The sequence below is a fragment of the Camelus dromedarius genome, chromosome 32, assembly GCF_036321535.1.
Source record: "Camelus dromedarius isolate mCamDro1 chromosome 32, mCamDro1.pat, whole genome shotgun sequence".
Taxonomy (NCBI): domain Eukaryota; kingdom Metazoa; phylum Chordata; class Mammalia; order Artiodactyla; family Camelidae; genus Camelus; species Camelus dromedarius.
The window spans coordinates 17,827,592-17,855,214 of NC_087467.1; the positions used below are offsets into that span (position 1 = coordinate 17,827,592).

The window sequence follows — 27,623 nt, forward strand, 5'->3', positions numbered from 1 at the left end:
TTTGTGTGGAATCTTTAATTTTTCTACATCTATGAACAGAGATAGTTCCTTCCTTTTGAAAATGGATTCCTTTCCTTCCTTCCTTCTCTTTTCTCTCTTCTCCCTCTCTCTCTTTTTGTTTTTGCCTGGGACTTCCAGTGCTATATTGAATAAGAGTGCTGAAAGTGGCATCCTTGTCTTGTTCCTGATCTTAGAGGTAAAGTGTTCAGTCTTTCATCATTAAGTTTGGTAGCTGTGGGCTTTTCATGGCCCTGCAAGACTCCACACATGATCTAGTGCTGTCTGCCTTTTAGTGTCATCTCATACCATATTTATTCTCATTCACCATATTCCTGATTATAATTGCATTTTATTTTGTTCATATACAAGCCCAATTTTGCTACCTCTGGACCTTTGCATATTTCCTGTGCTTAAAACTTTCAAATCGTTTGAAAGTTGAGAAGCTCTTTATTTCTCAGGTTTTACGTTGTCGCTTTTATTAGAGAGTCTTCTTATAATAATGAGATTTTCTTAAAATTTTTCCAGTTTCATATTTATTTCCTTAAATTTATTTGTATAACTCGAAATTTTATTTCTTAAATGTGTCTTTGCTCTCTAGAATGGATGGCAAAGTGTTTGTAAAGGATCTGGTAGTAAATATTTAGGCTTTGAGGGCCATAAGTTCTTTGTCACAACGACCTAACTGCCATTCTAGAATGAAACCAGCCATGAACAGTAAGGTAGTTTACAGACCCCTTGCTCTATAGGATAGAAACTCTGTGAAGACAGGATATTTATATTCTTCACTGTTTTCTAGTGCCTAGTATATAGGAGATAATTATTAAGTATTTGTTGAATAAATACATAAAAATTAAAAAGTTGCTTGATCTTTTCTAGAGAACTTCTGTTGGTCATTTACTGTTTGATTTCCATTATAGATTTATAATTGCAACATAGTTTAATTACATTTTTTTCTGTTACAAATGAAACAGGTAAAACCAGAGTTATGTAATGGGTCTTGATATGTGTAGGTTAACCTAATTCAACAGTTATGGAATATTTGGTTGCACTTGCTGTCATGTGTCCTTTTTTGTGGTTCAGTCTCAAGTGCATGCATCTTTAAAAACGTATATTTTCAGTTATCACAGTAATTCTTTGGTATCATCTAATACCCAATCCAATTTAAATTTCCCTGATTTTCTAAAATCTTTTACAGTTGTTTTTTGGTGATAAGGTACATATATTATATATATGTATATGTATATAATATATATATATTTCTTCTCTGGAAGAAAAGGCACTGAAGTGTAGCCCCTTTTCCCTTTTTTTCTGTGACAGTAATTTGCCGACATAACCCATTCACTTGTAGAGTATTTCACATACTTGTTTGTTTCTTTGGAATATCATTTAACTTGTTCCACTATTTGTTCTATTTCCTGAAAACTGAAAGTTATCCTGAAAGCTTGAATAAATTTTGATTCACCATTTGTTTTTTCCTAAAGCAAGAACCAATCCTTCATAGTGAATCTGTGTTTCTTATGGTATTACATCAAGAGGCATTTGATGACTAATTAGTTGTCCCACTTTTAGTGCTGCCAGGTTGGATTATAGAATTCATTTGGCTATTATGATTATAAAATTCTCCTTTCATCCATCATATAATGGTTTCATCCATTAATGATTTTTTGCTTGAATTAGTTATTTGGTATGCAAAATGGTGATTTTCTTCCCTCCTCGATTCTTTAATTTCTTCCCAATTTATTATCCTTCCTAATTTACTTATTAGTAAGATATTTCCTTTATCAGTTAGGGCCATTGGTTTACTCTGAAACACAACTTTTACAGGAAATGCAGCATAAAGACTTAATTCTTTTCCTTTAATTGCAAATTACCAGTCAGGAATTGGTGCTGTACTGTGCTGCTCAGTGACTGGTTCTTTGTTTTTTTGTATAAGTGTTTTGTGAATTTATGGGTTTTATAGATTTAACATGCTTCATTAATTTTGATGTGCCTTCACGCTTGCTCCTCTGTTTTCTTGATATGATCGTTTGATCTTTCTTCCTTTCTGGCTCAAGATACCCTAGAATCTTCTTATACATGTTCTACCCTAGACCTGGATTCACCCATTACTCCTTGTGCCTTTCAGTGGGGAATGGTATATAGAGGTCTGATTGCTCATGGCCACTGGGTGAAATTACTTCTAAGCTTTTTAAATTGATAGCTAACCATGAATAGTTTTGTAAAAGGGAAGAAAAACTGAATTGATATTGATATTTTGGGTTTTTACTTAACCACTTTGATTTTATGCTTTTATTTCTTGTATGTTGAAAATCTTCATTCTTAACATTAGCAGTTACTTACTTAGTTTATTCTTGATTTATCCTGTACTTTCAGAATAATGATAATTATAAAATTACTAATAACAAGACTCCTGGATTAAGTTTGACTGCTGAAGTACCATTTGTCCTTAGAGTTTTTTTCTGTATGTATAAAGAGTGGGGGGGGGGGAATTCTAAAGTCAAAGTGACTTAAAATAATTTTTTTTTAATGTGGTTGTATCACCTACCTACATTTTGGTTTTGCTTATAAACTGCTTTATTTTAATTTCATTTTGTGAATATTTTAGTCATTTACATCATTCCAAAGTCAAAAATAAGTAACAATGAATATTTCAAAGAAGTGATTTCATCTTTCTGTTTTTTTCCTCCTTCTTTAGATAGTAGTTTTATTAGTTTTTGATTTATCTTCTCTGTGTTTCCTGTTATAATGCTAAGCAAGTACAAATGTGTTCTTTCCCTTCCTTATAAAAAAGGTAGCATATGTTTTTACTCCTTGCTTTTTACTCTTAATAGATCACTGGGTCTTAGAGGTTACTCTGTGTAAATAAATTATGCTATTTTAATCTTGAAGAAAACTTTTTAAGGAGAAATTTTCATAGCAGAAAAAAGTTTCTCTATGTTCTTTTGTTTGTACCAGTTAAGCTTATTTACAGATACATTTTTAAGAATTGAAGTAAAGGAATTTTAATGGGCCAAATGAATAAATTTTCATTATGCTGTTGATTTGCATAGGATAGATTTAGATCTTTCGAAGTTTCAAGACTATTTTTTTAAATGTACAGCAAATAGGTATTTGATGCCAGTGTGACATCATTTCATACTCATGTTCTATATTCAGTATCTTAAGGTATATATATTTTTTCTTTTATTAAGCTTCAAGTGGAAATAAAGAAATCATTTCACACATTAGTCAACATGGAGGAAAATGGCCTTACTGGTTTAAAAAAATGGGTGAGTAGTTATTCTGAATGCTAAAAATTGTATCAATATTATGTTTACTTGAATTTTAATTTTTTCTTAATTTTTCCAGAAAATATTCAAAAGTTGGGGAATTATACTTTGAAATTACAAGTTGTATTGAATGAAAGTAATGCAGACACTTATGCAGGAAGAGCACTACCATCTAAAGCAATTAAATTTTCTGTTAAAGGTAAGCAAAGTACCAGTATATAAACTATATGCTGAAGGTGGCATTTTAAATCAAGAGAGAAATAGATAATTTAACAAAAGATGTTTAACCAGTTGTATAATCCTCTTGGTCTTACTTAGAATGGCTTTATAATTCTGCTTGATAATCTTATTCCTTATAATTTTTTTTTTGAAAACATTGTTTTCTTGCTCCCCTTGTTACTAAAAGCCTAAAGTTATTCTGATTCCTGATTTTTGCATGTTAATCCCCTGCCCCAGCTCCCCATCCACCCACTCCCATCTTCCCTCTGCAATCCCCACATGTTTTGATTTTTCAGGGCATCGGGGAGTGGGTGGGTCCCAATTTCTTTTTTTCTTTTTTTTTTTTAACTTTTTTAAAAAATTGAAGTATACTTAATTTACAGTGTTGTGTTAGTTTCAGGTGTACAGCAAAGTGATTCAGTTATGGTCCCAGTTTCTGAAATTTTAAATTCTAGAAATTTTTCTTGAATTACTTTGATTTCCTACTGTTTTTTTCTTTCTACTACATCTGATATTAAGATGTTGGACCTCTTGACTTGTGTACAAATAATTGTTTTTCTTCTGCTTTCCAACTCTTGGTTTTATTTTTCTACTTTATAGGAGACTTCCTTAACATGATGTTCTACACTTTCTATTGAATTTTTCCTTTCTGCTATCATTTTTTAGTTTTTAAAATCTTTTTTTCTCTAGTTATTCCTTTTCAAAGCATTCTCTTCCTACTGCATGGATTCAGTATCTTTATTCTCTGAGGCTATTAATAATAGTGGCTTTTTTTTCTTGACACATTTAAACTTTGTTTATAGCCTGTTCCCTCCTTGGTGTTTTTTTTCGTGTTTGCTCTGACTGTTTCCTGTTGGATGCTCTCTTACATTACTAGTGATTTGCTCACATTGAGCAATAGAAATTTGAGGGGGGAGGGTATGGCTCAGTGGTAGAGCACATGCTTAGCATGCACGACATCCTGGTTTCAATTCCCAGTACTTCCGTTAAAAAAATTTTTTTTAAGTTAACATTCCTAAAAAGAATAGAACACTTGAGAACATTTATTTCATTTAGAGAGATGATAATAAAAGAATTTTAGGTTTTTCTCTTTCTTCAAATTCCCCAGAGTGGAGTACAAACATTTGGGTGTCAGCATTTGGGGAGCCAAGCTGGGGCAGACTTGGAGGTTTCACATTCTGTATTAATCTTTCACTTACTTGGTTTTCCTGTTATCAGTAAACCATGACACTTTTTGGTAGTGCTGTGTCCCTTACTCCTTAGACTTAGTCTTACCTTCCCCAGAGAAGAAATCTTCCATCTGTTGCTGTTGATGAGGAAGGCAGCTGACTGGCTCTATGTATTAAGGGGTGGGATCTGGGGAACTGTTTCTCAAGTGGACTTCAGCAAGTCTTCCTTTTTTATTTCAATTTTACTCCATTGATACAGCCATTCTTGAGATTTTTGGGTGTTCCATACTGTGAGTTAAATTGGTTCTCTGCTTGCTTTGTTGATAATTGGAGATTCTATTTTTTGAGTCTTTCTGCTAAGGCAGTTACAGTTGCCAATAGGTTCTCCAGCTTTTGGATTCTTTTACTGTTGTCTTTTTGTTTGTTCGTTTGTTTTAGGGGGTAATTAGGTTTATTATTTTTTAAATTTATTTGTTTATTTTAATAGAGGTTCTGGGGATTAAACTAAGGACCTCATGCATGCTAGACATGCACTTTACCACTGAGCTACACCCTCTTCCCCGTGTTGTCTTTTTTCTTGTTCACTGTTTTTACACATTTAGGCCTTTTAAAAAAAATGTCTGTGTCATGTCACTGCTGTGAGGTTTTAGAGAGCGGATCTAAGTGCCTGTGATCACCTTGCCTTCTCTAATCAGAAAGCCACCTTGGAGAATGTTCCTTTTTGTGCATGCAAATCTACCACATTCTTTAAGTAACAGCTGTGGAACACATTCCACATCATGGATGTGCTATAGTTCTGGCAGTTTTCTTTTGATGAACACTTCAGTTTTTTCCAAATTTTTGGCTATTACAAATCACATTTCTGTGTGGGAAAACATTATGATGCTTTGTGTACGTGTGCTAGATTTTCTCTAGGGTGTATACCAAGAAGTAGAATTGCCAAGCTGAAGTGTGTGCTTTAACATTTTAAATACATTTATTGTCAAATTGGCCTCCTGAAAGGTTGTCCATGGTGCCGTCACCAACAGATTGAGAGTCCCAATATCTTTATGCTCATTTCTGGCCACTTAAATGTATTTTTATTTAGTCTAGTTGGCGGTTAAATTAATTCTTTAATTATTAGGTTGTATACCTCTTCTAGCCTTTATTGGACATTATATGTCAGTGAAAGCTTGATCCTTTGCTGTGCCTACTTTAATAGTGTAAAGCTGTGGTTCTCAAATTTGAGTTTATGTCTGAATCACCTGCAGAACTTTTTAAAACGCAGACTGTTGGGCCTCACTCTCAGAGTTTCTGACTTAATAGGGTTGAGGTGAACCCTCAAATTTGCGTTTCTAATAATTTCCCAGGGGATGGCTTGAAATTAGACTAGAGACCACACTCTGAGAGTAGCTGTTTATAGGAAGTTTTAATCATTGTGAATTTTAATTCTTTATTGCATACGTTGCAAATATTTTCTCATAGAGCCTCTTTTTTAACTTTGTTTATTGTATCTAATAAAGTATTTTAAACTTTATCAAATATATCTTTGTATATCTATTGTGTATTATGTTTTGCCTTAGTTTTTCCTGTGATCAAATTATAAACATAGTTCTTTATTATATTCGTATAATTTCATAGCTTAGAAACATTTATATCTAGAATTTTACTTTTATACATGTATGAGAGAAACATCTTTATGGTTTCCGTAAGTGAAGTATAGTCATAATTTATATTGAATTATAGTTACAATTTATATAAATTTTGCAAAGATCTAAAATGCCTTCTTTATCATAGTCTAATTTTCCATATATAAATGGATGTTTCTACCTATGATGAATCTTCTGACTGATGAATTTTCTTTCCATGTTTACTTTTTTTTATTAAGAGGGCAAGCCAGAAAAATTTTCATTTGGTCTTTTGGATCCTCCTTTCCGTGTTGGAGTCCCATTCAACATCCCTCTGGAATTTCAGGATGAATTTGGTCATACTAGTCAACTATCAACTGATATTCAGCCAGATTTTGAAGCAAGGTAATTAGAAGAATCAACTTGTATTTGACTTTATATTTGCTTAATATTCACTCTTTTCTTTTTTAAGACCATTTTCTAGGTGGGTTTCTTTGTTGTTGTTTTTTTCTTTCAGTATTACCTAAATTTTAAAAATTTTGCATTAAAAAATCAATAGCCTAAACAATCAAATAGTTTGATAACTTGTATGAAAAAGAGTAGTTCCTCTTCTCTCTGCCCTCTCCACCCTGCCCGCAATCCACTTCTCAACCACTTTGAGCTTTCTTACTTGAATCTTTTGGTACCTACTGCCATATATCTAAGTAACTTTTATATTGCTACTTCTTGATTCTTCAGTTTTAAGGATTATCTCTTTACTTAGGTGACAGAAGATGAGAACACACTATCTTGTTGCCACTTGTATTACAAATAAACCTCCTTCCTATTTATTTTATTCAATCAAGTTACATTCTGGCTTGATCAATAGTGCTTGCTTTATTACAATTATGTATATGCTAATCACTTTCTTTATTGCACAGCTTTGTTGTTGTTACACCTTTTTTCTTTGCTAAGTTTATTATAAATTAAACCCTAACTCTCTGCCAGTTGTTTGGTCTCTTTTCAAGAAGTTTGGTGCATAGATAACTTACTGGTTTCATATTCTTGGAGACATCTCTTTTGCAACTTTGTAACATGCTCTCATCTGGGTCAGTTGTTCTTATGCTTGTCCTTCTGTGATCTTCCTTCACCTTCATCCTGGGGATTTCATTTGTCTTTTGAGTTGGGGAAATATATTAAAAACAAAACCTTCTTTCAACCTAGAAAACTTCTTCACAAAGAGAAGAGGAAAAAAAAAACAATTTTATGGTCGAATAAACAGTAAATCAGAATGTGATGCTCATCACAACCTGACAGAGTGCACGAACTGTAGGAAATCTTACTCTGTTACATGGATAAATAAATATAACCGAACACTTTCATGTTTTCAAGAAAAATTGCTAAGTGTAGACTGAGTGTAGAGTTTGCAGTTTGGAGTAAGTTGATCAGAAGTTAGGCCCAGGAAACTGGGAGGTAGAGGTTTACCTTTATTGATGATTACATTTCAGAGAGAGGAAACATTCCTGAATTTGTGGGAGTGTTAAGTAGCTTATTTTACTTCACATTTAACCTTTCATCAGTCTCCAGTTTTAAAAGAATCCATGTTCCTGTCCTTCTGCTGAAACACACCCTTCACTAGTTTCCTAAGAAAGGATATATGTGGGATAAAATACTTGCTCTATTCTACTGGATTGATTGAATTGAAAATTGGACACTAATTTCCATCAAAATTATGAAAGCACTGCTCTATTTTTCCATTTTTAGCTTCCAGTGTTGCTGATAAATTTAAACTCATTTTGATTAATTTTATTTTTTATGTTTCCTACATACTCTGTCTGGAAGCTTATAGGATCTACTTTTGATTGTCAATAGGGCAAAATTTTAGTTATTCATCATTGTATAGGTCTCTTCATTATCTGAAGTGCTTCATTCTCTCCTTCCATCATCACTGTTTCTCTTCCTAGGATCCTTATTTATTTGATGTTGTACCTTCTGGACTGGTTCTCTGATTTTCCTAGTTTTTCTGCCTTATTTTTCTTAATCTTTTTGTGTTTTTGCTTTACTTTTGGACAGACTTTCTCAACTTTACCTTTACAATATCTCCATTGAGTTTTTCCTTTCTGCTGTATTTTTAATTTTCAAGTGTTCTTCCTGGCTCTCTGAATATTCTTTTATAGATCCTGGTCTTTTATGAATGTAATACATTTTTTTACTGGTTAATAAACAGTAGTTAAAAAGTTAACTACACTGATAATCTTTGTTGTCTTCAAGTTAGTTGCTTTTTGTTTGTTGGGTTTTTTTTTTATCTCTTTTCTTCATATATCTGGTTAATCATTGGTTATCTGCTTATAAATGGTGGAGAACTAAAATGTATGTAGGAAATTGTAAGAGTATGGGAGAGGCCATTGAGTGTGAACTCCACTACAGGATGATCTGTCTCCAGCACTTTGTTGGGGGAAATCCTGTTGCATCTTGAGGTCTTTTTCTTGGGCTGAGTGGTTTTCTCAAAGAAAAATGTTTAGTTTCTTGCCTAGAGGGGAATAATTTGGCTGTCCAGGTTTCTGTCCAGTCCAGGAACAAGACTATGGTGGGATTGGGGGATGAGAGCATCTCAGTACCAGTATTCGTGTGCAGTTCATCCAGGATTACCCCTTGTTTTCTTTTTAGTATTTTATCCTTTCCTTCAACTTATCTTTTGTCCCCAGGTTCAGAGATTCTCAATTTTAACCTTTTCAGAGAATAATCTTCTAGTCATCTGCCAGAGGTGGGAGGAGAGATCTGTGGATCCTAATTTTTTTTTTGCCTTTCTCTTTTTACCTTACTAATGGAGGTACCTAGTAACACCAACTCCTTAGTGGTACCTGGGATTTCTATTGTATGTGTTGATTTCCAGCTTTTTCCATTGCTGTTTCATGGTTCAGTTTTCTTGGGACTATACTACGCCATTGGCCACTTGTCTGTCCTTTTTTTTTTTTTTTTTTTTTTTTTTTTTTTTAGTAGCCAAGTTTTATTGTCCTTCTGTCTTCTTTCTTCCCTCCCATATCCTTGCCTGTAATAGTAATTGAAAGAAATCCCTTTGTTCTCATATTAATGAGGCTTTGAGAGAATCTCATGAAAGTAAATGTGTGTGGTTTATGTCCATCTTTCCCAGGGAAGTTATTTTACCTTATATGCCTCTTTACAGCTTTTTTTTCCAAACAAGGCATGTTGCTTAATTTTTACAACTTATTCATATAATACCTGTAAATATTTAAATTCCATTCATCAGAAAAATTAGTCCTTTTCTCTGTCATGGTGTTTCTCCCCTCGCCCTTTTTTTCTTTTTAACCTTATCCCTTGACGGAGTCAAGTGGCACTGTAAGGATCTACACGTGGTCAGAGGTGATTTAGGAATCACATTGCTTGTGGTAGTAGATTAGAGAATCTCAGTATGCATTCTAACAAGGTTACATTATCACAAGAGTGTACTTGATTATTTGGATTTTATTTAATATTGTCATTCAGTTTAATAGGTGCCAGAAATTCTCTGAAATCCCACTGGGTGAAGGATTTGAAAGAACTGGGGGCAAAATCTAAAGATATCCTTAGAGCTGACCGATTTGGATATTTCCTTTTCTTCAGCCCGCATACGTGGTCTAGCACTTGATTGTTTTCTTCCGTTATCTTTACCAGTTGGCCACGTAATATCACCTCTCAATACCTGTTTTACCATTTTTCTTTGTAAAAGAAATTCATGGGAATTTGTGTTCATTTATTTCTCCCTATTTTAAGAAATACTATTATATTAGAAAAATGAATTAAACAGAAGAATGGTATATGAGAAACCAGAACACACTTACAGCTTATTTGCAGGTAATGGAGGGAAAGTTAAAACGTAATTTATTTTTTCCAGTGGTTTATCTGTACATTATGAAGAAATAACCAAAGGACCAAATTGTGTAATTCGAGGTGTTACAGCTAAGGGCCCTGTAAACTCTTGTCAAGGGAAGGTAAGCTTTGTACATGAATGTTATAATATGTTTATTTCTTATTGTAAGAAAAATATGGTAAAAATGAAATTGGAGTTTTAAAATTGAATAACCTGTTTTTGTGACAAGATGACAGTAATGTCAGATTCTTAGGAATTAATCAGGATCATATCACCCAACTTAACCATCAGCATTTACATCTGAGAAAAACCAGTATGTTTGCTACTGTTGTTTTTTAAATTTTATGAATTAAATATGTTCATTTGTAGTCATTTTTGTTCTGGTCTCTTCATGTTCAAAGCTATTTTCAGCAGTTTCCTAGTTCTGTGCTTCTTTTTTCTCTCCAACTTTTTCCATCCATTTTTTGAATATTTTTCTTAGAAGAAAAACAAAAATATGAGAAACTTTAGCTTACTTGTGTATAAACATATTTGGGTTTGGTATTTGGATAAAGAAAGTGTTTGGAGAGGCATAAAGTTAGGGGTGGTAAAGACATAAATTCTAATAGGGTAATTTTTCAGTTAGGTATATAAAGCAGCTAATAGATTAATATGACTGAAAGGAACACAATAGCTAATAACTTAAGTAATACGTTACTGTTTTCCCCACTGTATCATTACCTTCGGTATATATTTAAGATTTTTCCCTGTCAAAATGATGTTTAAAATAGAGCATGAGAGCTTATTTAAGTACTGTATACTATACTTCACTGTATAATCAAATCAAATATCAGGTTCTGTGTATCTTCCTGAATTCAGATTTTTCTGGAAAAAGAACTTGAAATTGGTGGAAAATTTGACTTAGATAAAAAAAAGATTTCTTGATTTTAAAGAACTTCATTTTGAAATAACTATTTTTAAAGAAGAGTTGCAGAGATGGTGTAGAGTTCACATATACTCTTCACCCAGCTTCCTCTGTTAACATCTTATGTAACTATCATATGTGTACCCAAACTAAGAAATTAACATTGATATAATTCTGTTAACAAAATTATAGACTTTAGCATTTCCCCAATTTTTCCACTATTACATTTCTATCCCGGGACCTAATCCAGAACACCACATTGTGTTTAGATATGTCTAGATTTTGGGTTTTTTCCATTTACTACTGTCCACATTTTTTCATAATGCCCATCCTGATTCTGATAACTATTCAGAGGTTATTCCTTTTGAATTTGAAGAGACTATGGTCTATAGAGAAAACGGGTTTTTTCACTTGCATCTCTTTCATACATATATATGATAATTTTAGCATAAATTTGCTGAGTAGATTTCTATAATGGTGTGAAAATGAAAAGCAAAAAATAAATCAGGTGGTAAATTATTTATTTAGGATTTGGATTTAATTAAAATAATTTTTTTCAACAGAATTTTAATCTGAAGGTTATTCTGCCGGGTTTAAAAGAAGACTCACAGATTTTGAAAATTAGATTACTGCCAGGTAGTATACTTTAAGAAATATTCCTTATATTTTTATGATAAAGTATAATGGTACTTGTAAAGGAGAAGTGTTTTTAGGTTTGGCTATGGTATACGTCTTAAAAATACATTTGAATGTCAAACATAGCACTGACAGAAACAACCGATTAAAAACAGGAAAACATTTAGGAAGATTTGAGTGGAGTTCTCAAAATAATCTTGGGAGAATAATGTGAATATTGAAAATATATTGGGGAACTGTTCTTAGGGATGTACTAATTAGGCTTATGTTAGAGCTGGATCTATCCTTTACCTTTTCTGATATAATTGTAAGTATGTCATATTTTAAGGAGAAAATTTCTTATGCATTTATGTTGTTAGTGTGAATAATGATTTATCACCTTGAAAATGAAGTTACAGTGAAGTTACACATGGTAGAAAATGCTGGCTACTTGGAGAGTCAGTCTCTTACGGAGATATATTCTGCTATTAGCCCTTCTGGATTTAAGTCTGAACTCTTGACACTTACCAGTGAGGTACACTTGCTCTGTGCCTCAGTTTTCTCATGTGTGCAAGGGGGGTAATACCTTCTTTCACAGGGTTTTTATGAGGATTAAATGAGTTAATGTAGACAGCCCTCGCTTTGCATGGTTTTGGTCGTAACTGAATAGAAGATACAGTTCCAGTTTGCACTAGTGGTATTGTGCAGAGTGAGAAGTGTGTGTGCTTGTAAAACACTTAGAGCAGTACTTGGTATGTAAGTTTTAGCTCTGATATTAACTATTACCACGATCATATCTTTGTCATATGTGACCCTTTGTACTGATTTTAATGAAAAGAAACATGTTAGCTATGTCCTTTCACAAATTCACATAGTTTGAGCTTTCCCTCAAGCATGAACTGACATAGAAGTGAAAATTGACCCATTGGTAGAAGTATAAGAAAAACTTGTTGCATATTATTACTTAAAAGACTTTTAAGAAGTTAGCTAAAACGCATAGATTACTCAAACCTATTCAAGTTAAATTCTTAGTAACCAGGTAGTTGTGACTGTTTTGGAATTTGAGAGTGAAGGTAGGAAGTAGGACTGTGTAGTAATAATGGTCAAGAGGTTTCAAATGACAAACTAGGACCTAACCTGACTCTGCCACCTTAGTAGCCATGTAACCTGGAAAAAATAATTAATCTCTCTCAATCCCAGTTTCCACATCCATAATATGGGCATAATAATATTACCTTCTTGATTAAGGTCACTGTAAGGATTGTGAGAATAGTGTCTAATTTAAACTTAACACATTGCCTGGTACATAGTGAAAAACAAACATTAACTGATGTTATTAAGTTAAATGTTTGCAGTGACTGTTCTTTATAAACTTGTATTACCAGTATTTAATATAAATTATATTTTAAAATAACAGTGTTCATAGAGCACATCAAGTGGTCTTGCTGTGGAAGTGTGAACCCTTTTTTATTAACCCAGAGGAAACTTGTGGTGTAACTTGCTTATGACATCAGTGTTGTGGGTGACATAACAAGTAAATTGTCTGGTTATGTCATTACATAAACTGATCCTTTGAACAAAATTATCTAAAACAAGTGTGTAGTATGCCAGAGAAATCAGTCTCACTGTGTAAAGTTAAAGTTAGTAAATGAAGTAGTCTAATACAATTTTACTTTTATTCGTGAATACTTCTTTCCAGAATCTTTTAAAGATTTTACGTGTTTGGGTACTTTATAGTATGAGTTACCACTGTCTAAGCTTGATGCATATAACTAAGTCTGGACATTAGACATTTTTTACAGCTGAGGCATATATTGGTCTGGTCATGTATTGAATCTATGCATTTTGGGGATAGAAATGATTAAACATGCATATTTCTTTTTTTTTTCTTGGCATTTTAAAAATATTAAAACTTGAAATAGTTAAAAGCTATTTCTTTTGCTATTTTAACATTTCAGTCTTAGAAACTTGATTCTGTGTTTCATTATATAAATTTTCTGTTAGGTCCTCCTTGTCGATTGAAAGTGAAACCTGATTCTGAAATTTTAGTTATTGAAAATGGAACAGCTTTCCCATTTCAGGTAGAAGTTTTGGATGAATCAGACAATGTAACAGCACAACCAAAATTGATTGTTCATTGTAAGGTAAGCTATCATAAGATAAGAATATGTAGATTTTGAGTCCCATGGTAGTAAATGGAAATGACTCCTTAATGGTAAGTTTTATATGGTATCTAGATAGTGAAATGATTATTCCATGGAGAAATTTGTGGAATATCTCATTGCCAATAGTTTTCAGCATCCCTAAGCCAATAAAGGTGCCAGCTATGCCAGCCAAGTATTGAACTATGGATTCCTTCCATCTCCTTCCTTGGTCCATCCGCCTCATTTCAGATGAAGTATTAACTTATGGATAGAATGATGGAAATCTCCTTTAGAAATAGGGATGGATGGATAAATGAATATGAGTAAAAGACCACAAAAAGGAAAGGGAAACCTAAATAGATAGAGTGGGGAAAAAAGAAGAATAAGGATTGAGGAAGCTGTTTTTTCTTCAAAAACAGACAATTTTTACTTAGAATTATAGAAACTTACTCTTTTTGTTCAGAAATTATATAGACTGTTAGTGAATTAAATTTAGACTGTCTAGTTTATAGCCGGAAGTAGTAGCTGTGGTGAATTATTTGAAAATTTAAATAACAATTATTGAATAATCAGTTACATTTGATTGAGGTCTTAAGTTATTTTGTATGCTTCCAATAGTTTTCAGGTGCTCCAAACCTTCCAATATACGTTGTGGATTGCAGTAGTACTGGAACCAGTATTTTATCAGGACCACCAATTCAAGTTCAGAATATTAAAAAAGACCAGACGCTTAAAGCAAAAATTGAAATACCTGTAAGTTGTTACTGTTACTCATTGATATTGTATTGAGTCTTTATACATACATTCTTTAACAGCTTTTAATATTTTATGTAAAGGTGTTTGACTTTTTAAAATGAGATATTTGCAGTTCTTTTAGCCAGAGGGAAGAAAAGGCAACATGAGATGATATAGTAAATAACATTTTGTATCAAATATTAGTTTTTTTGATCTAACCTTTTATAATATGTTTAGCTATTATTGAGTACATGTTCCTAAAATTAATTTTTTATTACATTAAAATATAACAGTTATCTGTTAGTTTTATTTTATTCTCTTTTTTCTTATAGTTTACACTTGTTTCTTAGGAAGTTTGGTCAGTATCCCTATTTAACCACCACTGAAGAATATATAAACATTTAATATGTATGTATAATTTAGAGAGTAATTAGTATTTTCATATAAAGAGATTGCTGTGTTAATGTGCCAGTAGGATACTGTTGTTATTGAATATACATCATGGCTGAAGGTGAAGCCAGCGTGGAGGAGAGCAAGCAGTTGATAAAAGCATTTGATCTCCTAAGATTGTTGAATGGGATAACAAATACTTAAGCAAGTAAAATACCTAAATGTGATTTCTTCATAACTGATGTGGGTGATAGATGATGAATAACCTGATCAGTTGATTAACTGATGTTTTCCTTTTAACCATACATCAACTAATAGATCTTGAGTCAAAAGGGTAAAAGCTTTTATTTTTTTAATTAAAATGAAACAATTTGACTTTATTCTTAACCTTTTCTTTCCAAGCTGGTTATATTTGATAATCTTCAAATATTTGTTATGCATTTCCTTTTTTGCATAATGTGGGCAGCATATTTTTGAATATACTATCTTGCAAAAGATCAGGAAGATTCAGGAGGAAAAGGCGTGGAGTTAGGGAGGAATCTGGGCTTGAAAGCAAGAGAGCATTTACATATAATTATGTAAATACTGCAGAGTAGCAGTAGGCAGAACACCATGGGTCCAGATCAGTTGAATTAAGACAGAGACCAAGGTATATCTTGTAAAATGCCGTTAGAAAATACTACCCAAAAGCAGTGACTCTTGAGTTTGAGTCAGGTGAATAAACTGTGCTTGTAATAGGTGGGTTATTGCCTGATACTCTGTGAGGTGGGAATTTAAAATATGTCATTGTTCATATGGATGGGCTTTGATAGGAATGACTGGATGAGCAAGGAGACATGAGTGAAGTAAGATTGTAAAGGTATTTTAGGCTTAGACTCATTTTGAATTTTTTATAACCTGTGGAATGCACTTTACCTGGATTATAAAATAATTTTGTAATGTTGTATTTTTGTGTACCTAAAATCAACTTACGTAGCCTACCATCTCATCTTTACTAATGTTTGGAACACTGATGTGCCCACAACAAATGACAAATACGCCATCTCAGCCTTCAGGGCATCTTGAGTTCCTGTCTAGCTACAAGCAACTCTGTCCACTTGCCACAGTGTATAATGAATTGAAAAAGCTCTAGAAGCTCCAGTGTAATCTGATATCGTAAATAATGTATTTTACGGCAATTATTCGTCTCTGATTTTATGGGGAATTCTTGATTTCCTACACCTTTATTCTTATTAATAAATGACCAAATCTGTCATGTGATTAAAATTTCACAAGTTTGCAACACTTGGAAGTAAATTTAGAAATACAATGGAAGATAATTCTTTTAAGTCCAAATATGGTAGTTTTTGGTTTTAAGAATGTGGCCACTCTCATTAATGATTTATAACTTGATGGTATAAAATATAGAATTATTAACAGTACAGTAACAGTACTCTTAATGAGGAAGCCTATGAATGTTAACAGTACATAAGATGATCTCCCATAATACTGGAAATAAATTCTTAAGCAGCGTAAAAGATCACCATTAAAGCCCAAAACTATGTTTTGAGTACAGATGTCATTCACTGTGTACTTGTGTTTTCCTCTCTTCCTAGAGTTGTAAAGATGTGGCACCTGTGGAGAAGACCATTAAGTTGCTTCCCAGTAGCCATGTTGCAAGATTACAGATATTCAGCGTGGAAGGACAGAAGGCAATCCAGATCAAACATCAGGATGAGGTTAATTGGATAGCAGGCGATATTATGCATAATCTTATTTTTCAAATGTATGATGAAGGAGAAAGAGAAATCCATATAACATCAGCTTTAGCAGAGAAGATTAAAGTAAGTATCTGAAGCAGATTGGTTACTTGCAAAAATTTTGTACATTTTTATGCTTGAAAGACTCCAAACAAGTCTTAAAAGGTATCCTCTAAGAAGCAGCTTGTCACACAGAAATACTCCTGTTACTTAAAATCCCAGGCTAAATAAGATGTTTTTTCATGTACTAGCTTGAACTGTGAATGATTCATGTGTGACAAATTTGTACTTAAAAAAATGATTTTGACAAACAAAATTCAAGTGATGACCAACTGTATTTCTACACTTGCAGCCAGGATCACCACTTCACTAAAGTCATGTATTTGTAGCTATTCTGAAGACACTAAATAAAAGATCTGTTAAAGGGAAATGGTAAACAGTATTTGCTGACTACAGACCCCTTACTTGGCAGTTTGAAATTGGTATAGCACTCTGAAAGCGTGATCCTTAGAAAACAGTTTGGTCAATTTTCAGTCATTTCAGTTGGTCCTCATATCTGCTGCCGTCTAAATGTGTCATTTGCACCTTGATAGGGTGAATGTATACTTTGAAAATTTAACATCTCACTTAACCAAATCTAAATGGTTAGATTCTTATCACATGAAGTAGAGTTCTAGCACTCCTCTTATGATTGATTGAAAGAATAGTGGTCAGTCTATGCCTGCTGCTTTCAAAGTACAGTTAAATCTGCTGTAACGAAACGCATGCATTCCTAAGTCACTGTGCTATGTAAAATGGTGCAATGAAAAAATGACAGGGCTTACTTACAGGGAAAATGAGAATTAGAGGTACAATAGTAGAACTTAAACTTCATCAGTCACCCATTTGAAAAAAAGATAATAAACTAATAGTAAATAGTAACGGTAATATGTATTAAATGATTACAAAGTTCATAAACACTCTCATAATATGGCAGTTTACCTTGCTTGTGGAGGTGAGTGCAGGAAGGATCGCAGCTTTAGTTAACTGTAAGGGGGTGGAAATTCCACTAGACGTGGACATGTGTGGTGCAACACAAAATCAGCTGAGGTAGGTAGGTGTTTGAGGTATGTTGTTCTGTGTATTCCTGCATTGCTTGTTTCAACTAGGTGCATAATTGCTTTATACTGAAAGTGTTCCCTGATATTTTAATTACATTTGAACAAATTTGCATTTTCAAAACAAGCATTGTAATGGAACTAACTGTGCTTTATTCCTTGGCATGTGTGAAGGAAAAAACTGCAAACCTTATGTGAGAAAAGAACTTCCTAAAAATCCAGGTTTCTTTAAAACGGTTAGAGATAAACATCCCCGTCTCTGGAAAACCAACATTTGTGGACCCATATATAAGGGGTCTCAGTTAACTAAATTTTTAGAGAGTTGCTCTTGTGGGACAGGATATAGAAATTACTCTTTTGTACTGTTCTATTCTATAGCCATCCTGAGTCTCCAAATAGAGAATCTGACACTTTAAGAGAATTATTTAACAGGGGTTCAGCTGACATTATTTTAAAAATCTTATTTGGAATAACCCTTGCTCCCGCCACTTTAGTTTTTCCCTCTTTAATGAGGGAAGGGAGGACTGAAAGAGAAATAATCCTGATCCTGCTTGGAAGGGAGGCAAGCTGTTTTTAACTCTATCAGCAGGTTTCAGGGTGAGTAGTTTAAAAATGGTGCCAGCAGCCTGGTTTCTGAACTGATTCCTTGCTTTCTAATAATAATGTTTCCACATTTTAGTTTCTTATCAAGGTTAAGAAGAAACATTGACTGGAGAGCCTCTTTCTGTATCTAACCTTTTCTGCCATTCTTTCAGCTTTTGGCCTGCAGTTGACACATTTTGCAATGTGTTTATATATGTCTAGTGTTTATATACGTCTTGGGTTCCAAAGATTTTAAAACATGCCCCTCTTTATTGACGATAAAGGATATTAAATACTACTTTTATTAAATTAATTTTATACACCCTAAAGTGGTTTTGTGGTCTTTAGAGAATTCTCTAACATTGAGGAAAGTCAACCTAAGCTGACCTAGGAATTCTCTGAAGTAACACAGCTAGGGTGAGGGAAGAGAGCCTCTTTGTGTAACTCCTGCTTGCTGCGTCCTTAAAGAAAAAAGGGTATGGTAAAGAATAAAGGATGGTTTAAAAAGATAAAAAGGTGACTAAGAAAATTAGAACAACATAAACTAGGATCAGAATATTGGAATATCAGTGATATAGGTATTACAACTACAGAAGGCTTAAAAGCATAAAGTTGAGCTAAAAATTCTTAAATAGAAATGATTATAAGTTAAAGTAGGATAAAGTAGGGTAATTAACTTTAAAAATGGATCAAATAACAAATAAAAATGGAGTTTAAGAGATGTAAAGTTAAAATTGGACCTGAAGGCATCCGAGAGTGGATAAAGATCAAGTGGCCAGGATACTAATTACATCAGTGGATTTAACTTCTGTTTTCTCAACCTTGCTGAATAAGAGTCCGCCTAGATCTCATTCAAAACCTGTATTGATAAGATTCTTTAAAAAAAACAAAACAATTATTACTTCTCAGAATTGATCACATGATTTGATTTATATATTATTATTACCACAGTGATAATCTTGTGGGAAAATGCTAAAGAAATGACAAGGATATTTATTTTATTGCATTGAAAGATACGGCAACATTAAACAGCAAAGACAAAGAAGGAGATACTTTCATCATAGTAATATCTGAACCACCATCATTTCTGTTCATATAAGACCTTTCTTTTTCCTTGGAGCTGGGGAGTGTGGGTTATAATGAAGAGTCTTTAGTAAGATAAGTGGCAGTAGGAGGGCATTAGATTAAGCTTTATATTATTCTTAAGTACATGATTTTTCTCCTAGGTTAATTGGACTCCTGAGATTAACAAAGAACATTTGCTACAGGGTCTGCTTCCTGATGTGCAAGTACCAACATCTGTAAAAGATATGCGCTATTGCCAGGTTTCATTCCAAGATGATCATGTGTCTTTGGAAAGTGCATTTACAGTAAGGTTTGTGGGCATATTGCATTTTGAGATATCTCAAAATTCATCATATGGCAACAAAAGTACTTTTCTCCAGATCACACATGTTGTTGCTTTTTAATGTACACATTTTCACAGGTTTTAAATAAAGCTTCACTGAAGAGATAGTGACTAATTCTTAACATCACTATAACTCCTGCTTAATTGGCCCTCTGGTGTCTGTAAGAACTAGAACTTTCATTAAAAGAAAACCCTCCTAGGACAAGCAACAGTGAAAACACCTGCAAAATGACAAAAACATGAAAAATACAAAAGATAACAGTGTGATCGATCAGTCAGTGTGTTGTTCAGAAGGAAGAATTCTTTCATTGGTTAGTGATGATTTTCAAAGTTGAGTCCACCTGGTAGAAAAAGGAAAGACTGAAGTAAAAATATGGAAAACTCATCTTTCACCTTTGCCTCTCAGTTCCTTGGCAACCTCTGTTTCAGTGACCTTTTCCTATTTGATTCCTCTACCCATTTCTGTACTATTCCAATGCTTAGAATAGTTCCATGTTTGAGATAAAATTGTCAAATGTACGACTCTTCAGCCAGGACCAAATCTCTTGATGAGCCCTTCTTACTGACCCATTTGTTTTCCTTCTCAGTGCTCTCCTGTCTGGCTTCCTTTTAATCCAGCAGAGATACTATGATCTAACACTTGTGTATTTATTTATTTATTTATTTATTTATTTATTTATTTATTTATTTATTTATTTATTTATTTATTTTTGGTCAGTATTCTCTACTATCTTTGCCAGCTATCTTTTCTCTATTTCCTTTTGTGTCAATAGCAATGTTATATAGATTACGGTATTTGGAGAGGGTGTTACTATATTTAAGTTTTAGAAAATGAATGTTATATGTATTTCTTTTTAGCATATTGAAACTAATTTTTTTCTACAATGAATTGTGTAAGTAAGGCTTTTAACTTATTAACCATTTTCAGACCACTTCCTGATGAACCTAAACATCTAAAATGTGAATTAAAAGGTGGAAAAACAGTACAGATGGGCCAAGAGCTTCAAGGAGAAATAGGTTGGTATGGCCTGCTTCCTTTCTTTAAAGCACTTCTGTAATACGTCCTTACATTCTTGTTTTGGCTTATATAATCTGAATGGAAAGCTTTGGATTTATATACAATGACTGTTTTAAAATCCACCATTGGGAAGATTGAAGTATTTTCACTATCTTTGCCCATGCTGACCTGTGAAATCAGTTTGGCAAAAATAATATGTTGAAAAAAATGTTGACTTTTGTTATAAATAATAATAGTAATAGTTAATATCACGAATGTAAAGTAAATACATTAGTGACTTTATATGTATCCTGTATTTTTCTTACATCAAGAATATTACATAATACTAAATTATTTACTTCAAATATTAATGATAAAAATTTGATTAACATCAGCATCATGTTAAATATATCTATATGAGTGTACTTACGTTAGTATTTGACATTTTTATAGTGATTATAAAAGAAACAAGTATAGTTACTGTTTTACAAGAAATATGCTAGAAAACAAAGTTAGAATGAGTTTCTAAGTATAATTTTAATGAAGTGTGTTAAGTGTATTTATGGCTGTTTGTATCTTATTAAAACAGTTAAAATTAAACATCCTCCCCCTTTTTATAGTTGTAATAGTTACAGATCAGTATGGAAATCAGATTCAAGCATTTTCTCCAAGTTCTTTGTCTGCCTTGGGAATTGCTGGAATTGGACTTGATAGCTCACATTTGAAGACTACTTTTCAGGTATGTCTCTTCTCTGTAATAGCTATTCCATTCAGCTTATATATAACAAAAAGATTGGGGAGAACAAAAATAAGAGATTTTATTTCAGTGTTTACAATGAAAAATTACAAAAGGCATTAAAATAAGTTTATTAATGAAAAATGTTGAACATATGCAAAAATAGGATAAATAGTGTAAGTAATGCCCATGATCCCATGAGTCAGCTTTCAGCATTCATCAGTCCCCTCTTACCATATCACTTCGAAGCACATTCCACGGATCATATCATTTCATCCTTACATATTTTGATATGTATATAAAGGTAGTTTTTCATGTAAAAACTATTTCAATAAAATTTCTTGGTGTTATGTCTGTGCATTAAATAGCAAACCCTGAGAGAAAACTAGTTGTGAAAGTTTGCAGCTGTGCAGTTAATTGAGATTAGCTTGAAAAATAAGAACCCTGGTGGAATTATTTCAGTTTAAAACGAGCATGCAAACACAATGTATTCCTCTTGGAGAGATTAAAGACAGCTTTTGAGAAAAGAAGATGTTGCAAGTGAGCCTTCAAGGAACCTGCCAGGCTAGAGTAGATCAGAAAGGAGGAGTTCTAAGGCCCAAGTAAAGTTGAATCCATTTAGGGCATTTAATGATTTTTAAAAGTCTTCTTCAGTTTGGAGCCTCCATTACACCTTTTACCTGACAGAATAATCACAAGAGTAACCTCCTTGTTGCCCTTCCTAACTGGAGTTTCTATTTCCACTAACCTGTTAATGCTCTTACTTTCCAGTTTCCAGAAACACCCTGTTTCACTGTATCTTAGCCCTGCTCAGGAACTCTTAATGGTGCTTTGTTTACTGTAAGAGATGAGGTTTGCTCTTTGACTTTCAGGTTCTTCCGCTGTCTGGCTTCACCTTTTTTGCAGATGATAACTGTGTTCCCACTGAAGGGCACGAACAATTTCTGCTTCCTGTCACTTTTTGCAGACTCCCATCTTCATTCACAAATTACTTCTAAATTGTGACCTGTCTTCCTACATCTTGTTTTCCCTAACTGTTAGATTCCCATTAGCATGTAAACATGCTATAATATCTCATCTTAAACCCGACTCCCCGCCTGCTTCCATCCCCCCCAAAAAAACCCACGATTTCCTTTGGTCCTGAATCCCTGTCCTCTTAACTGCCCTCTTTCTCTTCTCCTTGTTGTAGTACAACTTCTTAGAAGAGTTCTGTAAACTCTGTTTTTACATTCTTTACTGTCATTCCCCGACAAGCCACTACCATTATGTTTTTCTGCCCTGTACCACCTGACCAAATCCAGTGTCAGTTTTCAGTTCCCATCCTCTGGTCCCCCATCAGACCTATGAGCATTCTGTGCTATAGAGTTGGACTCCCCCTCCTTGGGATGGCCTGAAATGCCCCATAGTGCTCCGCCACAGCACAGCCTCACACGTCTCTCCTCCTGTGGCTCATCTTTCAGCCAGATTAACTTTCTTTGTCAATGCTGCTGTTTTACAACTAAGGGATACTATCTTGACTCACTTTCAAACAAACAATAGGAGTCTATCCCTAGTCTCTGCAGAGAGAAAACGGAACCTTATGGGGTTTTTTTGAAACCAAAGTTGTTTTTAAAAAACACTATTTTTAAAGTTTTTTTTAAATTAAAAAGTACTTTTAATACGTCATTGTTTCTTAAAATCTTTTCCACATCTGCATAAAATATACTGCTCTTCTGAAGTACATTCCACTGATAATTTTAGCATTAGACCTTAGAGGGTGCCTTTCAGAATTTTGTACTTAATTCTGTTTATACTTACCTGCAATTTATAAATGCATATGCAAATGTTATTTTCAAGATTTGGAGTAAAACCAGAAAAACTTTCAACATTACTTAAGACATCACCTCTTTAAAAGAGCATTTGGTGTTTCACTATTAAATGTGGAATTCTACATTAGACTTTATGTATTTTGAACATTCAGTATGTTGTACTAATGAAAATTTGTTTTGTAAATGAAAAAACTTCCCCTGCAATTAATGTGGGTTTTTCAGGAGATTAATTTTGATTATTTTGCAATATATTTTTACAGAAAATCTTCTACAAGCAGTTGTTTCAGGTCATAAGACATGACATTTTAATTCTGATTTTTAAAATCTGATGGAATAGGTTTGTACTTAGTGGAAATTTAAGATGATGAAATCATTAGGGGGTCTCTGTTAAAATGCAGATACCACTATGCTTATGCCAGTACGGAATCAGTTTATGTGTTTCAGTCACTTTGCAAATATTACAGACTAGTTTAATTGGTATCTATTAATATGATGTGTTAGGCATTCTAAGTACCAGATTGAGTAATGACAAGTCAGCTCCTGACTTCTCACAGGTTATCTTGTAATGGGGAGAGCATGTAAAGGTAAGAAATGAGTGTTAAGAAGAAGAGTAAAATGGGCTATGACGTAAGGTGGTCATGGAAGACCCCTCTGATTAAGGTGTTCTGTGTGCAGAACCTAAAGAAAAGCCTTGTTGGTAAAGAATGTTGCAAACAGAGGGAAGGAGCAAGTGCAAAGGGTTGTTGGGCGAGCATGTGCCTGGCTGTTTGGGGAACAGAAAGGAGACAGTGCAGGTGTGAATAAGAGGGAAATCAGGGCAAGATCAGGTAAAAGAACATAGCTGGAACCTTCTAGATTTCTCCCTCAAGAGAAATTTTTTCTTCTCTCAAGGAAATGAAATTCATGGCACACCAGTATTGGCATATGTACAAGTTACTTGCCATTGTTTTACTGGAAACACATCTGCATGTACATGGATTAGTGACAACATCTTTCATTTTTCTGAAAACTAAACATTATCTCCCTGTTTTTTCTCAATATGCTTTCCTCTCTAGGAAAATACACAAAGTATAAGTGTAAGAGGCATCAAATTTATTCCAGGTCCTCCTGGAAATAAGGATCTTTGTTTTACTTGGCGTGAGTTTTCTGACTTCATTCGAGTGCAGCTAATTTCTGGCCCACCAGCTAAACTTCTCCTTATAGACTGGCCAGAATTAAAGGAGGTAAGTAACTTCCTGCCTTGTTGGAAAGAATTGAACACCACATGGCTTATTGCCTTCAGAATGTCAGTAGATCAAAATAGATAAGTTTTGTTGTTGAAGTAACAACAACTAACAATAGTAACAATAACAAAAGGACAAAGTAATACGAATCATAATACTTCATTATTTAATTCATCACTGTGCTCACATTTGTTCAACAAATACTGTAGTACTTCAGATCCTAAGAACTTTATTATAGAAATTTTTAAACATGCATAAAATTAAAAATATAATGAACCCCCAGTTTCAACAGTTACTGATTTTTGCTAATTTTATTTCATTGTTCTCTCTCACTGACTTAGAAAAAAACTTTTTGCTAGAATTTTAAAAAGCATACCAGATACCAAGTCATTCATTATATCCATAAAAACTTCAGTATACCTTCCAGTGCAAATAGTTAAATCTTAAATAGTAATTTTGCAAATGTCTATCAAATCTGTTACCTTTGAGTTTTTGTTAAAATTTTTAGAATTCTAATTTTAAAATGTTCACTTTCTGGCATTCCATTACAGCGTAGGAAGGCCTAATCTGTTGGTATGAAAACTTACATTTTTTTCTAAAGGAAAATGATCTCAACATGACCATGGTAGTAGATGAAATTATCCCATAAAGCAGCTGATCACTTTAGAAAAGCTTACATATCTATCCTTTACTTTGAGATTGCCCTTTTTGATTTGTGAGTTTAAAAAAAACAGCTAAACCAGTATGTCAGTGTCCTTCAAAAAGTTTTTTTCCATAACAGTGTCTTGACTGACGAGTTTCACGGAAAAACTAGTGGACTTATTCTTATCTGGAAGCACATATACTACGTAAATTAATGCATTTTTTTGTACCTAATGATGTCAGAATTTGTTGACTATGTCATGGAATAATTGTGTACCTTTGAAGTGGAAAGAATCTTGACACATGCATCTCTTCATATGGTTTTGTAGGAGTGGATTATCAAAAATAATGATAGCTTGTGAACTCAAAAATTCATTACAAGATTTGCAGATACCATAGAAATCCAGAAGGTTTAAAAATAAAACCTAAAACTAATTTCTGATTCTGTTAAGAGATACATTAAATGTAGATAAGACTGAAAACATAATCATTGAATATCTGGTTTCCTAGAATTTTCTAATTTAACTCTTGATCTATCTTCCCCTCACAGGATATTAAATAGAAAAAGAGAACCGATTTAACACCTAAACATGATAAATAGGAAAACATAAATACATAAGTATATGTATATTCTCTCATTTAATCTTCAACAACATTATCATATATTATCATTCTTTATAAATGAGGAAACTGAAATTCTTAAATGTTAAATTATAGGACAATATTAAAAAGTGGCAGAGGGCAGATTTTTATTCATGAACATTTGATTTTGGATATTTCCTTTCCCCACTATTTTGCAGAAAAATTTTTGACTATCACCTTGGGCTACAAAGTTATTTACTGAAAGATATTTGTTAAAAGTAGTTACTATTTGATGGATAGACAATTAATGTGACTAGGAATGTGTCTACATTTAGAAACATAAGCACTGTTTTATATTCAGGCTTTTTATAAACTTTGGCAGATAGAGTATATATTGTCTATCCATGAAAATTTTTTAGTAGTCAAGCATTTAAACTAAACCAGCTTCAAGGGTATTGTTTTTTAAAAAACATAAAGTTCTATCCATAACATTTTATTAATTTTTCTCCTACTTTTAGCAGCCTCATAATCTAATTTGGTAACCAACTACCTCAGGTAAGGTGAGGGACGGAAGAAGCAGAGGCAGCGTTATTAGTAGGAGAGAGGTGATAAATCAGCTTTTTCGCTAGTTCTCTCCCATCTTCTATTTTTTTTAACTTTTAAAATCTGACTCAGAGGATTGGACTTTAACAGGTTTCTTGCTTGACAGTGTGTTTCCTTTGATATATCCAGTATTAATATGTCTGCCTGCAAATTCCTAGAATTACACAGGCCTTACATGAAGTAAGGGAAAAGCAGGAAGCATTTTAAGCCAACAAAACAGTGTAGATTATCAGTGACTAGTCCCATTTAACCAAAAGCTGGAAAGCTGTGCATTTCATTACTGCTTCATGTAGACTGGCAGAGTGCTGACAATTGACGGAGGAGCTAAGTGTAGACAGTGCTAAATATGAGAACCTAAGATAAGCTTCTGTTTCTATTGAAGTCCTTCTAATATGTAATTTTTGGAATTCTTGACTGGCTCTAGAAGGCAGTAGTGTCAAATGCTATTTTTCCTTTTATCAAAGTATGTCTATGAGAAGAGGATCAATTGTGACAATGTAATTGACTTTCACAAGTTTATTTTAATTGATGAAAAGCTATTTGTGACTAGAAGAGATAAATTAAGTGATTGTTTTAAAAGTATAAAAATAGTAATCATATTGTTTGGCACATATGTTTTAGTGTTTGTTAAAATATATCTGTTTTAGTCCATCCCAGTGATTAATGGAAGAGAATTACAGAATCCTCTCATTGTTCAACTTTGTGATCAGTGGGATAATCCAGCACCTGTGCCACAGGTTAAAATAAGTCTTGTAAAAGCTAACAATTTAAAGGTAAGGTGTTTTTCTTTATATATATATATATATATATTTTTATTATTGGAGTAGAGTCAGTTTACAATGTTGTGTCAATGTAAAGGTAAGTGTTAAATGTTCTTAAATAATTTTCTTACTTAAAATTGTGGCTTTCATTCTCAAGGAATGTCTTTAGCTGTCACATTTCTCTATTTTTTTTTTCCTTCAGAAATATAGTCTTATATAATCTTTATTATTAGTTTAAATCAACCTAAACTTTTTTATAGTTATTTTGAGGAAGTATAGTTTGTATCTTGAAAAAAGTGTAACAAGGGGTAATGTTCTGAGTGTTTATTACATAATACCAATAATATTTAGATTTCACATTATGATGAATAGATAATTTTGGCAAGGGAAATGAAAGCAGATACAGTGGCTTGCAGTATGGGTTATGGAACAGGTTTTATTGGGGAAATTTACAAGCTCTGAGGGTAAGCAGAAAGAGTCATGTGAATACCAGTACTCTCCTACCTTTTGGAGAGCTACCAAGGTCTGGGCATAGCTATTGGACCT

At 33.2% G+C, this 27,623-nt stretch overlaps 1 protein-coding gene across 2 annotated transcripts in view; it reads left to right on the forward strand.

The window, feature by feature from the left end:
- SMCHD1 (structural maintenance of chromosomes flexible hinge domain containing 1) overlaps positions 1–27,623 on the forward strand; it is a 114,844-nt gene that overhangs the window by 44,354 nt on the left and 42,867 nt on the right. For both annotated transcript variants that reach the window (XM_031439119.2, XM_010976525.3), the window contains exons 18-30: positions 3,192–3,269; positions 3,349–3,468; positions 6,525–6,669; positions 10,136–10,232; positions 11,579–11,651; positions 13,635–13,774; positions 14,393–14,527; positions 16,495–16,722; positions 19,544–19,692; positions 20,654–20,742; positions 21,343–21,461; positions 24,322–24,489; positions 26,964–27,089. In XM_031439119.2, coding sequence (XP_031294979.2) covers positions 3,192–3,269; positions 3,349–3,468; positions 6,525–6,669; positions 10,136–10,232; positions 11,579–11,651; positions 13,635–13,774; positions 14,393–14,527; positions 16,495–16,722; positions 19,544–19,692; positions 20,654–20,742; positions 21,343–21,461; positions 24,322–24,489; positions 26,964–27,089 — 1,667 coding nt within the window. The remainder of the gene's footprint in view (positions 1–3,191; positions 3,270–3,348; positions 3,469–6,524; positions 6,670–10,135; positions 10,233–11,578; positions 11,652–13,634; positions 13,775–14,392; positions 14,528–16,494; positions 16,723–19,543; positions 19,693–20,653; positions 20,743–21,342; positions 21,462–24,321; positions 24,490–26,963; positions 27,090–27,623) is intronic.